The following is a 17,426-nucleotide window of genomic DNA, read 5'->3' as shown; positions in this document are numbered from 1 at the left end:
CATGGGGAATCACAGTTGCTCCCTTAAAGCTGAATTATTGCAAATACCTTCTGTTTTAAAGGACCACTGTCACAAAAATCCTAAAATTTAAAACAAATGTAAACATATATAGATAAATGTTTCTTCCAGACTAAAATGCGCCCGCAGTATAGGTTAGATAGGTAGGTTCCCGTAGTATAGGTTAGATAGGTAGGTTCCCCCAGTATGGGTTAGATAGGTAGGTTCCCCCAGTATGGGTTAGATAGGTAGGTTCCCCCAGTATGGGTTAGATAGGTAGGTTCCCCCAGTATGGGTTAGATAGGTAGGTTCCTGCAGTTTAGGTTTGATAGGTAGGTTCCCGCAGTATAGGTTAGTTAGGTAGGTTTCCTGCAGTATAGGTTAGATAGGTAGGTTCCCGCAGTATAGGTTAGTTAGGTAGGTTCCCGCAGTATAGGTTAGTTAGGTAGGTTCCCGCAGTATAGGTTAGTTAGGTAGGTTCCCGCAGTATAGGTTAGTTAGGTAGGTGTCCGCAGTATAGGTTAGTTAGGTAGGTTCCCCCAGTATAGGTTAGTTAGGTAGGTTCCCCCAGTATAAGTTAGTTAGGTAGGTTCCCGCAGTATGGGTTAGATAGGCAGGATCCCGCAATATAGGTTAGTTAGGTAGGTGCCCGCAGTTTAGGTCAGTTAGGTACGTTCCCGCAGTTTAGGTCAGTTAGGTACGTTCCCGCAGTTTAGGTCAGTTAGGTACGTTCCCGCAGTTTAGGTTAGTTAGGTAGGTTCCCGCAGTTTAGGTCAGTTAGGTAGGTTCCAGCAGTTTAGGTCAGTTAGGTAGGTGCCCGCAGTTTAGGTCAGTTAGGTAGGTGCCCGCAGTTTAGGTCAGTTAGGTAGGTGCCCGCAGTTTAGGTCAGTTAGGTAGGTGCCCGCAGTTTAGGTCAGTTAGGTAGGAGCCCGCAGTTGTGTGGCAGGCTGGGGGAGGGGACATAATAGTTACAACTCACCTGCTTCCGCCGAACCCGCGCTGCTTCAATGTCCTTCCTTTCCCGGCATCTGTCTCAGTAACAGCGCTCCCTGTGATGACACGCGATACGTCATCACAGGGGGCGCTGTTACCAGGCAACGGACGCCGGGAGAGGAAAGACATTGAAGCTGCGGGGGAACAGCTGGAGAAGGTGAGTTGTAACTATTATGTCCGTTGCCCCGGCGCCCCCCTCCTGCCGCAAAATGTAGCGCCCCGGGCGATGGCACGTGTCGCACGCCATAGAAACGGGGCTGGTGAGCAGAGATGCTGGCCAGCATCTTTATATAAATCTTTTTCAGGAAATGTCTTTACAAAGAATAAAAGCCATGCTGAGAATCCCCTATGGAGAGATGGCCTAGTCCAAAACATGTCGGTAATATCAGATTTCTACTACTTACTGTAAGTGACAGCAACATAGGAGAAAAGTAATTATTGGCTCATATTGTTTCTGGAAGAAACATACTTCTTATTTATATGTGTTTACATATATTTTAAATTTTAAGATTTTTGCAACAGTGGTCCTTTAACCATTTATGCCGCCTGGAGGTGAACCTCACGTGCAGGCGGCTGCTCTGCTGCACTTCGTGCACCCAGTGCCGCCCCCAGTTAGCCTGGAGATCAGGTCCCCGTTCATTGATCTAAGTCTCCAGCAGAAAAACAGAGACCGCGGTCTTTCTGAAAAAAAAAAAGTTTCCCGTCCTCCTCTCGCTTCCTGGAAGCGAGAAGAACCGGAAAAAATCCTCAATGTGGCCATCTTTTGGCCAAATAGTAAAACTACCTCTACATACATTTTTCAACATAATAAACACATATTATAACATTTAAAATTAACTGTTTATTTCCCACACCAAAAATTACCCAAATACATTTTTTAATGGAAAAAAAAAATAGTTACCTAAGGGTCCAAACTTTTTAAATATGCATGTGAATTGGGTATATTACAAACATTTTTTAAATTAAAAAGCTTGTAAATAGTAATGGACGCAAAACTGAAAAAATGCACCTTTATTTCCAAATAAAATATTGGCGCCATACATTGTGATAGGGACAAAATGTAAATGGTGTAATAACCGAGACAAATGGGCAAATAAAATACAGTACATAGGTTTTAATTATGGTTGCATGTATTATTTTAAAGCTATAATGGCCGAAAACTGAGAAATAATGATTTTTTTTCCATTTCTTTCTTAATAGTCCTGTTTAAATGCATTTAGAAAAAAATAATTCTTAGCAGTGGCGTTCCTACCTGAGTTGCCTTCCCTGCCTCAACTCCTGCAGGGGGCTCGGGTTGGGCTGCCCTCCCCGTCTTCCCCTCCCTCCCATCAGACCTGCAGATCAGCGGGGCGAGCGGGACAGGCAGACCTACAGACAGCATGGGACCCGACTACTTCATATGTGGAAGTGATGTCAACTCGTCACCTCCTGCATATGAACTGACTCGCACGGCTGCATAATGTGTGCCGCTCTGTCAGCCGGGTCCCACGCTGATCTGAGGTCTCTGCCCCTGCTCACCGCGCTGATCTGCAGGTCTGATGGGAGGAGAAGGGAGGGAGGAGAAGGGGGGGGGGTGGAAGAGAGAGAGAATCACTACCTACATAACCACTTACTGCTACCTACCTAAACTCACATATTGCTACCCATCTACCTACCTAACCACCCAATGCTGCCTAGCTACCTAAACCTTACCAACCTACCTAACCACCCACCCACTGCTACCTAAACCTAACCACCCACCCAAACCCACACACTGCTACCTACCTACCTACCCACACACTGCTATCTACCTACCTTAAACCCCACAAGCTTCTACCTACCTACCTACTCACACACTGCTACCTACCTACCTTAAACCCCACAAGCTTCTACCTACCTACCTACTCACACACTGCTACCTACCTACCTAAACCCACACACTGCTGCCTACCTGCCTACCTAAAACCCCACAAGCTTCTACCTACCCACACACTGCTACCACCTACCTACCTACCTAAACCCACACACTGCTGCCTACCTGCCTACCTAAAACCCCACAAGATTCTACTTACCCACACACTGCTACCACCTACCTACCTACCTAAACCCACACACTGCTACCTACCTGCCTACCTAAAACCCCACAAGCTTCTACCTACCCACACACTGCTACCACCTACCTACCTACCTAAACCCACACACTGCTATGTACCTGCCTACCTAAAACTCCGCAAGCTTCTACATAACTACCCACACACTGCTACCTAAACCCACACATCTACCTACCTACCTAAAAACCCCACACACTGCTTCCTACCTACCCACACACTACCTACCTACCTAAACCAATACACTACTACCCACCTACCTAAAACCCCACACACTGATATCTACCTATCTACCTACCCACCCAACCACTGCCGGTGGAAACCCTACTACCTATACTGGGGGTCACCTTACTACCTATACTGGGGGGGGCACCTTACTACCTATACTAGGGACACTTACCATCTATACTGGGGACACCATACCACCTATACTGGCTGCACCTCACTACCTTTACTGGGAGCACCCTACATATTTATGGGACATCTTGTCACCTATACTGGGGAGTTAGTACCCACATCTGGCTATATAGTGGTGGCTCCACCCACATCATGTTATGGCCACACCCACTTTGCCTCAGAGGCGCTGACAATCTAATCCTACCATAGTCATAGTCTAATGTCGTGCCATATTATGCAGGGGTCGAGTGGGGCGTGGACGGCGTCCACTTACTATTTCCCGAGGGTGGACGCCATCCACGCTGGCATGTGTGGAGGGAGCAGTGCAGTGGAAGGAGAGCTGTGAGCAGCGATGGAGAAGGGGGCCATCTCCCCCCCTTCTCTCACCTCGGGGCTCTCCTTCCCTCGCTCTCCCCTCCACAAGTAATGTGCGGGCAGCCGGCAGCAGGCGGGACTTACCTCTCCTCGTTCCGGCGCCAGATCTGCGTGCCTCTGCTCTGGTCTGAACCAGACCAGACTTGCAGCATGCAGATCCGGTGTTCCGACGACGAGGAGAGGTAAGTCCCGCCCGCTGCCAGGTGCCCGCACATTACTTGTGGAGGGGAGAGCGAGGGAAGGAGAGCCCCGAGGTGAGAGAAGGGGGGGGGGGAGATGGCCCTCTTCGCCACCGCTGCTCACAGCTCTCCTTCTTCTCTGCGCTGCTCCCCTCCTGCTGGGGGACACCTGGCTACCTATTCTGGCACATATACCCCCTGACTACATATACTGGGGACATATACCCCCTGACTACATATACTGGGCACATATACCCCCTGGCTACATATACTGGGGACATATACCCCCTGACTACATATACTGGGCACATATACCCCCTGGCTACATATACTGGGCACATATCCCCCTGACTACATATACTGGGGACATATACCCCCTGACTACATATACTGGGCACATATATCCCCTGGCTACATATACTGGGCACATATATCCCCTGGCTACATATACTGGGCACATATACCCCCTGACTACATATACTGGGCACATCTACCCCCTGGCTACATATACTGGGCACATATCCCCCTGACTACATATACTGGGCACATATCCCCCTGACTACATATACTGGGGACATATACCCCCTGACTACATATACTGGGCACATATACCCCCTGGCTACATATACTGGGCACATATACCCCCTGACTACATATACTGGGGACATATACCCCCTGGTTATATATACTGGATACATATACCCCCTGACTACATATACTGGGGACATTACCCCTGACTACATATACTGGGGACATATACCCCTGGCTACATATACTGGGCACATATCCCCCTGACTACATATACTGGGGACATATATCCCCTGACTACATATACTGGGCACATATACCCCCTGGCTACATATACTGGGCACATATCCCCCTGACTACATATACTGGGGACATATACCCCCTGGCTACATATACTGGGCACATATATCCCCTGGCTACATATACTGGGCACATATACCCCCTGGCTACATATACTGGGCACATATACCCCCTGGCTACATATACTGGGCACATCTACCCCCTGGCTACATATACTAGGCACATATCCCCCTGACTACATATACTGGGCACATATCCCCCTGACTACATATACTGGGGACATATACCCCCTGACTACATATACTGGGCACATATACCCCCTGGCTACATATACTGGGCACATATACCCCCTGGCTACATATACTGGGCACATATACCCCCTGACTACATATACTGGGCACATATACCCCCTGACTACATATACTGGGCACATATACCCCCTGACTACATATACTGGGCACATATAGCCCCGGACTACATATACTGGGTACATGTACCCCCTAGCTACATATACTGGGCACATATCCCCCTGACTACATATACTGGGGACATATACCCCCTGACTACATATACTGGGCACATATACCCCCTGACTACATATACTGGGCACATATACCCCTGACTACATATACTGGGGACATATACCCCCTGACTACATATACTGGGGACATATACCCCCTGCCTACATATACTGGGCACATATACCCCTAGCTACATATACTGGGCACGTATACCCCTGCCTACATATACTGGGCACATATACCCCTGGCTACATATACTGGGGACACATACCCCCTGGCTACATATACTGGGGACATATACCCAGGGCCGAGCCAGGGCGGGTGCTGCGGGTGCAAGGCACCCAGGCGCCTGCCTCTGAGAGGCGCCGCCTGGCCGCCGCTCTCACCCTGTGGTCGCCGCTCTCACCCTGTGGTCGCCGCTCTCACCCTCCCTCTAGCCGCCGGCGCCACCGCGTCAGACCTCGGTCAGGCGGGCGGGCGCTAGGACCTAGCACGCCGCACTGATATGCGGAAGTGACATCACTTCCGCATATAGAGCGGGTGCGTCCGGCGCCTTCTTGCTGGTCGGGTCGCCCGCTGATTGAGGTCTGAAGCTGCTGCAAGGTGAGGGGGGAGTGGCGGCGATGACGGCGGCGACGGGGGTGGGGGGAGGGTTGGGTCGCTCCTGTCGCTCACTACCTAAACGGGGACCCTATACCCCTGGCTACATATCCTGGGCACATATACCCCCTGGCTACATATCCTGGGCACATATACCCCCTGGCTACATATCCTGGGCACATATACCCCCTGGCTACATATCCTGGGGACACTGGCTGTTTGTCATTATGTGCATTTGCTGGTGAAAATCTGTCTTATTATGTGCATTTGCTGGTGAAAATCTGTCTTATTATGTGCATTTGCTGGTGAAAATCTGTCTTATTATGTGAATTTGCTGGTGAAAATCTGTCTTATTATGTGCATTTGCTGGTGAAAATCTGTCTTATTGTGTGCATTTGCTGGTGAAAATCTGTCTTATTGTGTGCATTTGCTGGTGAAAATCTGTCTTATTATGTGCATTTGCTGGTGAAAAGCAGTCTCTTGTTATGTGCATTTACTGGTGAAAAGCAGTCTCTTGTTATGTGCATTTACTGGTGAAAAGCAGTCTCTTGTTATGTGCATTTACTGGTGAAAAGCAGTCTCTTGTTATGTGCATTTACTGGTGAAAAGCGGTCTCTTATTATGTGCATTTACATGGGGAAAAGCTGTCTCTTATGTGCATTTAGTGGGGAAATTTTGTCATTAAAAATAATCTTGTGTCAGTAAATTTTTAGGTATTTGTCAGTAAAAAATAACGTGAAAGGTTGGCAACACTGGCAGGCTGCGCGGTGCAACGGGAAAGATACAGGCAGCCCACCTCACGCTTGGGCTTGGCGGGGGGAGGAGCTGACGACAGCGAGCGAGAGTAGGGTGGCCGCAGGCAGCCATAAATACGCAGTGTGTGACTGCGTCGCACTCGCAGAGCCTCTCAGCCTGAGTCAGTCCAGAGACTAGCAGACTCGCAGGCAGCCAAAGCCAGCCAGGAGCAAGCCCATGGAAGAGGGGTAGGAATGGGGTATTACATGCATGCGTAAAGAGGTGGAAGGTGTGGGTGTGATTAGGCAGGACATGGGTGTGGTTATGTGGTTGGGCGCGGTTAATTTAACCACTCCCATAGGCGCCAGAGAAAATCTTGCACCCAGGTGTCAGGCACCCCAGGCTCACCCCTGCATATACCCCTGGCTACATATACTGAGCACATATACCCCTGGCTACATATACTGGGACATATACCCCTGACTACATATACTGGGCATGTATACCCCTGGCTACATATACTGGGCACATATACCCCTGGCTACATATACTGGAGACATATACCCCTGGCTACATATACTAGGCACATATACCTCTGGCTACATATACTGAGGACTACTATACTCATGGCTACTTATACTGGGGACACCTATAGACCTGGCTACCTATGCTGGGGGTACCTATTTTGGGGGAACTGCTGTCAGATTATCTGCATTTTGTGGAACCGCTGTTATGTATTTTGGGGAACTGGCTGCCATATTATGTGTATGTTAGGGGAACGGCTGCTGCCAAATTACGTGTATTTTGGGGAACAGCTGCCAGATTATGTGTATGTTTGGTGAAATGCTGTCAGATTACATCTATTTTGGGGGGATACACTACGGCAGAGCTCAAACTTCCCCGGCAGACCTTTTCCTTTTACATCACTGCTAAGGTCATGTATATTTGGCCCCACCCATGACCACGCCCACAATTTGCTCGACCACGCCCATTTTTGGCACTTTTCTAGGTGAGTCCACTCACTTCTTTTCCCAGGACTAGACCCCTGATATTATGTATTTATTTAGCTCTGACATCTCCTGCAGCACTTTACAGAGTAAATGTAGTCTAATGTCCTACCATATTATTATGTATTTATATAGCAGCGCCGTCTTCTACAGCACTTTACAGAGTACATAGTCATGTCACTGACTGTCCTCTGAGGAGTTTACAATCAAATCCTTCCACTGTCTCGCTGCCACGCTCATTATTTTCCTTATTTTTTTATTATTATTTTTATTATTATTTTTTAAAAAAAGTTTGGGGGGGGGGGGGGGCGTCTGTGAATAATCACCAGCGGGTGCCAAATACCCTAGGTACGCCACTGATTCCTAGCAAAATTTACTGCCCAAAGAAAGCCTAATTGGTGGCGGAAAAAACAAGATATAGATCAATTAATTGTGATAATTAGTGATAAAGTTATTGGAGAATGAATGGGTGGTGAAAATTGCTCTGTTCCATAAGGTGAAAAATCCCTGTGGGCTAAAATGGTTAAGAAGGCAAATACACTAAAAATGTTTGGTATACAAATTACATCTAAAAGCTGGTTGGTTCCTCTAACAGCAAAACTGTCACTGGTACCTCTGGCAATCAGCAACACACTTAGTGCAACATTTGAAAAACTATTACCGTATACTCGAGTATAAGCCGACCACCCAACTTTTCCCTTAAAAAAACGGATAAATGATTGTTCTGAATATAAGCCGGGGTAGGAACTGCAGCAGGTATACATACTCTTCACTGTACTCCCAGTCAGGAGAACCTTAATAAATATAGATATGACTGGATATTGCTAGCATTTCCAGTTACTTTAACCACTGGCACAGGTGTTACACACTGATGTCATCCCTTTCTTGCACAGCTACTGCTTGAATACATGAGTGACTAGGTAGTCGCTTAACTAAGCAGTGTACTCTGTGAAGTTCCGCAGAAGATCATCAGTCAGTGCTATTGACATACATACAAATACAGTATTGCATCTCCCTAAAGTGTGATTTTATTGGTCAAATAGCCAAGGAACTGCAGATTACAGGCAAGCAGAATGCCTGCTGTACCTGTGTGACCACATACTGGGCAGACTGGCTGGGTTAGTGTAATCCCCCGCCCCCCCCCCCCCCCCCATTAAGTTTGCAGCAACATGATGCGGCTGATGTATTGGGGCTGCCCCCGCCAGAGCAAAATGTGCAGGCATCATGTATTATAGCTGGCCCCCACTTGCAGAATACTGTTGCCCCTGCCAGAGCGGGATTTGCAGTAATGTATTGTAGCTGCAGCCCCCTGCTGAATTCTGTGTGTCCCCGCCAGAGCAGAATATGTATATTTTGGGTGCCCCTCCGCCAGACCAAAGCAGCATGTGTCCGCTGTCCCCCCGCCCGGCATATACGAAGCGGTGCACGGCATTCACTCACTACTTCACGCCGTCAGCTTTATCTTGCCTGCAGCGGTCCCGTCTCTATGACGTCCTGCGCACGTAATGCGAGATGTCGCTAGAGGGCGTAATAGGAAAGAAGACCGCAACGCAGGGTCGGACTGGGCCACAGTAGTACAGTTTTTTTCCCTCGGTGGGCCCCGCCTCCAGGTCTCTGGTGGGCCTCCCTCCTTGTCTGACAGAGCTCCAATTGCTGCCTGTAGCACAAAAATTCTCTTCTCAGTGCTGTAATCACTCATGCTGAGAGCAGTGGCGTAGCTAAGGAGCTTTTGGCCTCAATGCAAATTTTACAATGGGGCCCCCCAAGCACTATACATAACAATTGATACGACTCACCAAAACCTGCCAATGGCAACTACAGTGTTAGAGGTGCAAGAAGGAGATGGGAAATAGCTTGTTAATGATTACCACTGTTCAAAGTATCTATAAAAGTGATTATTATGAGCACAGGACCAATAGAGAGGTAATACTGTAGTTGAGGGAGAGCCCTTCGGGGCCCCTTTGGCCCAAGGTCCCCAATGCAGTCGCAACCTCTGCGGTCGCAACCTCTGCAAAGTAGGACATTACTTTATATTGAAGGAGGGGACTCTATGCAAAGTTTTGCTGGGCAGCAGTGTCTCTGAATTACAATGCTGCTAAGATCATGTACATTTGGCCCTGTCCATAACACATCATGACCACGCCCACCTTCCGGTGCATGGTCACGCCCTTTTTTCACCGCATTCATGGGATGTGTGGGCCCCAGGTTGAAATTTCTTTGGTGGGCCCCCAGTGTCCCAGTCCGACCCTGCCGCAACGGCAAGATAAAGCTCGGGGCATGGGCGGGTTAGTGAATGCTCTGCGCCGCTTTGCATATGCCCGGGGTGGGGGACAGCCGAAATACATGTAAATAGCAATCCGGTCAGGCGGGGGGGGGGGGCAGCCAAAATACACAAATTCCGCTCTGGTGTGTGTGTGTGGGGGGGGGGGGGGGGGGGGGGAGGGGGGGAAAGGTTAAATTACATGCCAGCATATTCCACTCTGGTGGGAAGACACGAAATTTTAGCCGCATCATATTGCTGCACATTTATGGCAGAAGGGACCCTCTGGGGGACAGACAAATGCTCTAAAATGGTGGGGGTACTTGGGTGGGGGGTGGTGACTGTGACTTGAGTATAAGCCGAGACCCCCAATTTTAGGCCATTTTTTGGTCCAAAAAACTTGGCTTATACTCGAGTATATATGGTACTCATAAGTGCTTGATTTTGAAATCCAATGTTATAGTCACATTAGTACACGGGGTCTAGGACACCTTCTCTAAGGCCTTGTTCACATTGTGTTCCAATTGCGTTAGCATTTGCGTTGGGCGTTTTTTTCGCAGTTTTTTATTGCGATTCCCTAAGCTTGGGTGGGTGGTGCGTTTTTTCGTTAAAGGCGCTTTTCTAAGTGCTTTTCCAGAGCGTTTTTTTAATTCACTCCCTGATGCAAGTCAGGAAGTGAACACTTTGACCCGGAAAAGAATAAATACAATATATTTATTCTTAAAAACGCCAACGCAATTGATGCACAAAACGATTTTAGGTACAGGCACCGCTTTGCTGAGTGGATCAGAAACAAACCACTCAGATGTGAACTCTCTCGTAGGGAATCATTGCACAAGCGTTTTTAGGCCAGAAACCCTCTAGGAGCGATTTTCTGATCGTTTTGCGATTTGAAAACTCTTGATATTGTAATGCTATGGATGTGATCTCACTTGAGCGATGTGATTTTATAAAAAAAAACAAAAACAATAGCATTGCATTAGCAGGAGCTTTTTCAAATCACTAGCGATTAGAAATCGCTCCTAGTGGGTTTCTGGCCTTAGGGCGATTTTGAAAATCGCCTGCACTTGAAAAATGGGCAAAAAAACGCCCTTAGTGTGAAAAAGACCTAAGTCCTGGACATACAAAGGGCATGATTCACTATTCGGTGCTAACCTTGTACTACAGCATATAGAGCTGCACTGAAGAGGCTGATTGTTTACTAAACCTCTATTTCTGTTTTGTTTTTTAAATGTACCTCCTCCTGCTCCACAATACCACATCTATACTCACCTACAGAGTCCTCTGCTTCATGGTTTGCATTGTCTTATCTTCTGTGCAAGCAGGACCTACAGGCTTCTCTTAACCCATGTGTTTGGACTATGCTGTTACATGACCCTGGTTCCTTCCCCAGCTTCCATGCTGCACCTCAGAAACCCTCTCAAAAGCTCACATCCACACAACTGCCATATCATCCCCCTGTAGCTGAGCCCCCACCACTTGTGGGACTGGGCGGTTAGTAAGTGTGAAAGACAAGCTTCCCTCTAATTGATGGAGTGGTTTGCTGATACCTAAAGGTGGCCATTAATGATACAATCCCACAGACGATTCATCGTTTCCAATCTTCATTATGCTCAATAGGAAACGATCGGTCAAGACCACTAACGTCCAAATACCTGCTAACCAATCCGATCAGATTGATGGTATCAATCTGAAAAGCAGATTGATTCCATTAATCTAATTGGATTTGTTAGTGGTTTTCAGCTGTTAGTGGGCACAGCGATTGTTTCGGATCAAGCATAATGATGATCTGAAATGTTACTCATCAATGGGATTGTATCATTAATGGCCATATTTAGTCATCAAGAGTGACAGTGGAGGCTGGGCAATGACCATAACATGGTGGCCCTCCTCCAGAAGCCTGTGGAACCATTGTCAGAAGCCCTACTGTGAAATCACTTAAATAACTTTGGGGAATTATGAGAGCTATGAGATTGTAAGAGGAGATGAGGGGGTGGAAGGGGGGGCTGCTTAGTTTTAGGTAAAAGGGTTTGGAGGGAGAGAGTGAAAAAAAATATAGATGTGCTTTGGCAAAAGTGGAATTTAAAGTACAGGATTTTTGTATAATGTGGAATGCAATAAAGTCCAAAATTGTGTTTTAAATGTACGTTATGGACCGTGATTACTCAACAACAATATCATGTGGCATAAAAGATCATTGATGATGAACAGTTCACCATTACACATCAAAGAACAAAAAACATGCATCTGTCACCTAACGAGTGGAGGAAATTACTTCCTCCACTCGTTAGTTGACAGATGCATGTTTTTTGTTCTTTGATGTGTTTCTCATTAATTATATTATTTTCTGATTACATTATGGTGGCTGGTTATATGTGCAGTCTTTTTACCTGTGTTCCACCTTTATCATCTATCATTTTTAAGAAGCTGGGTGCAGGGATGGCCCTGCCATTGAGGCAAAGGGGGCGATTGCCCCAGGACCCTGACCGCTCCAGGGCTCCCGGACTCCCCCCGGTGGTCTCCCCTGACTGCTCCTAGTGCCCTCCCCCATGTACTGTAGCTCAGATGCATTGTAATAACTCACCTGTCTCAGCAGCTGCTCCGTCCCTATCTGTGCCTTCAGCCATGCTGCCAGCCTCTTCTCTATGCCGGCACTTAACATGCACCGGATGGAGAAGACGCAGTCAGTAGGGCTGAAGACAAAGATAAGAATGGAGCAGCCACTTGGACAGCTAAGTTATTACAATGCATCAGAGCTACAGTACATGTAAGGGCCATGAGGAGCAGTCAGGGGGAAACCACCTAGGGGGACTGGCGGCATGGGGGCCCCAAAGCTGACTTTGTGGGGGGGTATTTTTGCCCCTGGGCCCCCGTGTGGTTTAAATCAGCCCTGGCTAAGTGGTGTAGAGAAGCAATGGTAATTTTTTTACGGTCTTTTATCTTTTATAATAATAAGTAAATGAAAAAACAACTAACTTTGTTTTCTAAGGAAGAAGAGGTACTGGAGGTAGATGAAGAGCTGATTAGAATTCTGAAAAATTCTCGATTCGTGGAGCACTTTTTATTCCAACCAGTTGCTGCAGTGTCTGACCACAGAAAGGTTGGTTTCAGTTTCCTACATTCATTTTAACATTCTCCCACTTCCATCCATGTTAAACCAAAATAATCATAATAATTGTTTACGTTCTACATCACGGTGGTCACTGATAAGGCAATCTCAGATGTAGTCACTGAAGAAGATGAAGCATTTAGGGCAGCTCACAGCACCTCCCCCTTTCTTTCCCTGCTTCAGTTCACTTTGGATGTAGCAGCAGCGTGTGTACAGAGCATGGAGCAGCAGTGTGTGTACAGAGCATGGAGCAACAGTGTGTGTGTGTGTGCAGAGCATGGAGCAGCAGTGTGTGTGTGCAGAGCATGGAGCAGCAGTATCTGTACAGAGCATGGAGCAGCTCTGGAGAACTTAGAGCACAGGACCAGGTAAAAGCACAACCCTGTGTGACCGCTGTGTGAAGGCCTCACACTCCCCTTGATTACCAATGTCGGCTGTCCTTATTATTATCTGTATCCAAACTGTTTCTGATTGTTCCCGGTCGGTCAGACAGGAAATTGCATTTTGTGTAACCAGCATGATGTCCTACCATATTATTATACTGTATTGTGCGTGACTAAGTGAGACCTTTCAGGAATCTCCCCCCCCCCCCCCCCCCTTCTTAAAAATCCTGGCTTTGCCCCTGTGATTGTCTATTGTTGTGACATAGGTGAAGATCAGATCATATTTTCTGACCAATTTGTGCAGAAAAACATATAATTCCAAAGGGTTCACATACTTTTTATTGCTACCGTACATGCGATTGCAAATACATTTGTGCTGCTACAGCCACTCGCAATGCATACAAGTGAAGTGGAGAAGGGGACCTATGCTGCCTGTTATTTATATGGACAATGTAAGAGTTGCCATCTTGCTGGTGGTATCAGCACTAAGCACACAATTATGGATAATTGATGGCATTTTTAGCTTACTTAGGTGTGTAGTCATCTGAGTCTTACAAATGAAAAGACAGTTATAATATGCATGTGGACGAACCCAACGCGATTCATATCAAATACTCATCAGAGCCCCTGATGAGTATTTGATACGAAACGCGTTGGGCGGAGCTTAAGGACGTGGACTGGACTACAGCTCGTCTTGGATCTTATATGCGCATAATTTTATGGGAGCATGTGAGTGCAATTCCTTTTAAACTTTTTAAATTAAAGAAACAGTTTTACGCTATGGAGACTCCTTTTAGTCAATAGGTTACAAGCTTGATGGATCATTGTTGGGAAGGAGATACAAACTGGTGTGGAAACAACGAGAGTGGAACTCACTAAGCGCTATAGCTGACCTATAGTTTGGCAGCAATTGCATAAGGTGAGAGGCTGGAGATCCTAGTGATATTTATGCAGCACAAAGCGGTGGAAGGTGAAAGGCTTTTAAGAATCACTGGAGAATTAAACGCATAAGCTGTTTGTGGGTTGACAGCCACTATATAGGGTGAGGAGCTGTGATACCTGTTTGTGGTGGCATCACATGAGAATTTCATTACACGTGGTGGATTAATATGTCAATTACAGAGTCACGCTATGTTTATTTGTTTATTTTTTCTATGTTCACCTATTGGAGTATAAAGGCACAGAGGATTTAAATATTTGGGAATCCATTGAGAGCGCAGTGTCCGTGGGAATCTGAGACTGGTACACTTATATGTTTGGTGCAAGAGGACTGCGATCCAATACAGAACATTAAATGTTTTTTCACAGGTGGACTTTATTATAAGGAATTTATTTACAGGTGGACATTTGATTGGAGGTGTACAGACACCTTGAGGGGGTGTGGTATTAGACACAGTATAGGCCCTCTGTTGCTCAGAGGGCGGAATTATTGCACTATTGAGCGCACTTTTTTGATAAGAGAATAGGGATTACACCCCTGCCTGGTGAGGATGAAGATGGGAGTGCAAAGTAGTCCGGGACGGGTGAGGCGCTACATTGCTCAAGACTCTGCAGGGGCCCCAGGGAACAGCAGTTAAGTTGGGGGAGAACTGTGGTGGGCCCAGCAACTGGCTCAGGGCCCGGGGCAATTATTCAGGTTGTTTTTATCGTAGCTCCGGCCCTCACCACATTGAATCCCACCACCTCAAGGTGGCAAATGACAATCAAGGCCACAGAGGAGCTTCTGATTGGCAGTGATCCCTCTCAGGGACTGTCCCTTGGTTAACCCCTCACTGCCAAACAGCAGTTTCTTTGGCATGTGTTCTCCTTCAATCACTGTTAAATCAGGTCACAAGATGTTTTTAATTAATAGTCAATAGGAAGTAAGCAGGTAGAACTTCAACACTCACCACAAGAGCATTACACATCGCTGGAAAAAAAGAAAAATCAGACTTTTATATGAAAAATATTAAAACAAATACCGATGTTCTGGTTTTCAACACAGCAATGAAAGGAAAAATATAATTTGGAAATGTATCTTTGCTAGTAGGCCCAACTATCTGAGCTGTGCGTTGTACCTGTTCTGGCAGCCCATTACAGAAATTTTGTAGCTACATTTGAATTAAAATGCATGTTTCCTTTATACTTCAGACTTTAGCTACACCAGGCAACACATAGCCTGACTGTACAGATCTTGCTGGAAATACATTTGCAGAAATTGAATCTGGTACAGACCTGGTGCTCCACTCCACAAATTTAGAGAATTTCACGTGTGACAATAACTATTCAAACATATGTCAAAGGTTTACTAATTTACTTACTACCCCCAGCTATTTACTAGTAGAAGTTCTAGTTTAAACCAGAGGCTGAGTTGTTTCTTTCAAACTGATGGGAATCTAATTAGTTTTTTTTCACTCACTGAAGAATGTTGCAATATACAATATACTTTCTACCCACAGACCTATGTGTGAATGTTAATGTGGAGCAAGTTATTGACTAAATATGACTGAATATCTGTCTTCAAGTGAATATACTCTTCATTTAACTGTATAATACCGAGTCCTAGTAGTTTAAGTTGTTTTACTTTAAAGTTAAAGGTTTATAATGTAATTTCAAGAAAATTATTGAATGATAAACCGTATCACTCCACATATGCCGTTTTTATCATTTCATTTTATTAAAAAAAATATTTCTGCTTGCAGCCAATTCTGATTTTCTAAAACTGCTATGAAGATCCAATGTCACATCTTAACAGCCATAACAGCTGTACAGGTAGTCCCCGAGTTGTGAACACCTGACTTACAAATGACCCGCCGATACGAACGACCTGAAAATGTGAAATTTGATTGAATTTTTTTCTTTCAAAAATACCTTGTAGTTTGAGAAATTTTGATTTAAAAAAAATATTATTATTTTTTAAATCAGTAATGCTGCAGTACACTGAGGGCATGGGGGACAGAGGCACGTGGCGCATAGAAGAGGTACAGGGGAAAGAGATGGCACAGTGTCTTGGACAGCAATTGGTAGGAAAAATGTAGCCAAATGACTTTAAATGAAAATGATGAATGATCGATATCTCGTATTAAGTCCGATCCAGTGGACTGATTAACTCTGACAATCACTGGGCAGATATCGTGCAGAAGACAGGTTTTTCATTTTTATGTCATGCTGGACAGTAGTTCTGCTTAAAGTGTCCCCCCCACCCCCGCCGGCACCGTGCCGTGATCCTCCCCAAAATTGGTATTAAGCTGCTTATCGGCATGACATGAAACGCAAGGGCCCATCCTTGATTGGGTCAATCGCTCAGAGTCAGAAACTCAGTCTCGCTGTCGCTTTGCGCATAGATGCCCATATGTGGATTCACGATCTATTAACCTACTAGCCCAGAGGAGCGTTCTGACTCAAAAGGATTCACCACACACATACAATTCTAATGCTTGCCACCACGTGCGAGTCAGCGCACGACTGTAACTATTTTAACAAACTGAGAACACTGTAACTTAACCCTTAGCAGTATGCAGGGATCGGCGCCAGATCTGTTTACCTGTGCCCGATTCAAGCATATGGGTTGTAAATACAAGATACTATAGGACACAAGGTAACGTTTTCGGAGGAGCAAGAGCTGAGTTTTGGGGCTGGCTTTAGTATAACCTGGGCGGTTTTACCTCCTGCGGAACAGGACAGGCAGGCGTTTGTATGGACACAGAATGACACAATTTACCAATAACCTGCACCATTTATGTCTGGATTGGCGCACAGCGAATCCGAGGGCAGATTCTTAACCTGCGGCCGATGCTTGATCAAATGACACCAAATAGCAGTAAGGTAACGTGTGCTCAGCAAGTGATAAATAGCTCTGTTGTGTTCCTGGCAGCTGGAATGCTATAAATTGGATGAGCTATTAGGCTGATTTTTAGGAACCAGAAAATACATTTGTCTTTGGTCTGCGATAACCACATCTTGAATTATTAATACAT

At 46.2% G+C, this 17,426-nt stretch overlaps 1 protein-coding gene across 1 annotated transcript in view; it reads left to right on the top strand.

Moving 5' to 3' along the window:
* The window catches only part of AS3MT (arsenite methyltransferase), a 69,668-nt gene extending 65,849 nt beyond the window's left edge, over nucleotides 1-3,819 (top strand). The window contains exons 10-11 of the mRNA XM_068258943.1: nucleotides 1,076-1,147; nucleotides 3,715-3,819. Coding sequence (XP_068115044.1) covers nucleotides 1,076-1,147; nucleotides 3,715-3,819 — 177 coding nt within the window. The remainder of the gene's footprint in view (nucleotides 1-1,075; nucleotides 1,148-3,714) is intronic.
* Nucleotides 3,820-17,426: the final 13,607 nt, after the last annotated feature.

This window comes from Hyperolius riggenbachi, chromosome 10 (genome assembly GCF_040937935.1).
Source record: "Hyperolius riggenbachi isolate aHypRig1 chromosome 10, aHypRig1.pri, whole genome shotgun sequence".
In the NCBI taxonomy this organism is placed as follows: Eukaryota; Metazoa; Chordata; class Amphibia; order Anura; family Hyperoliidae; genus Hyperolius; species Hyperolius riggenbachi.
This window is presented reverse-complemented; position numbering and strand designations above follow the sequence as displayed.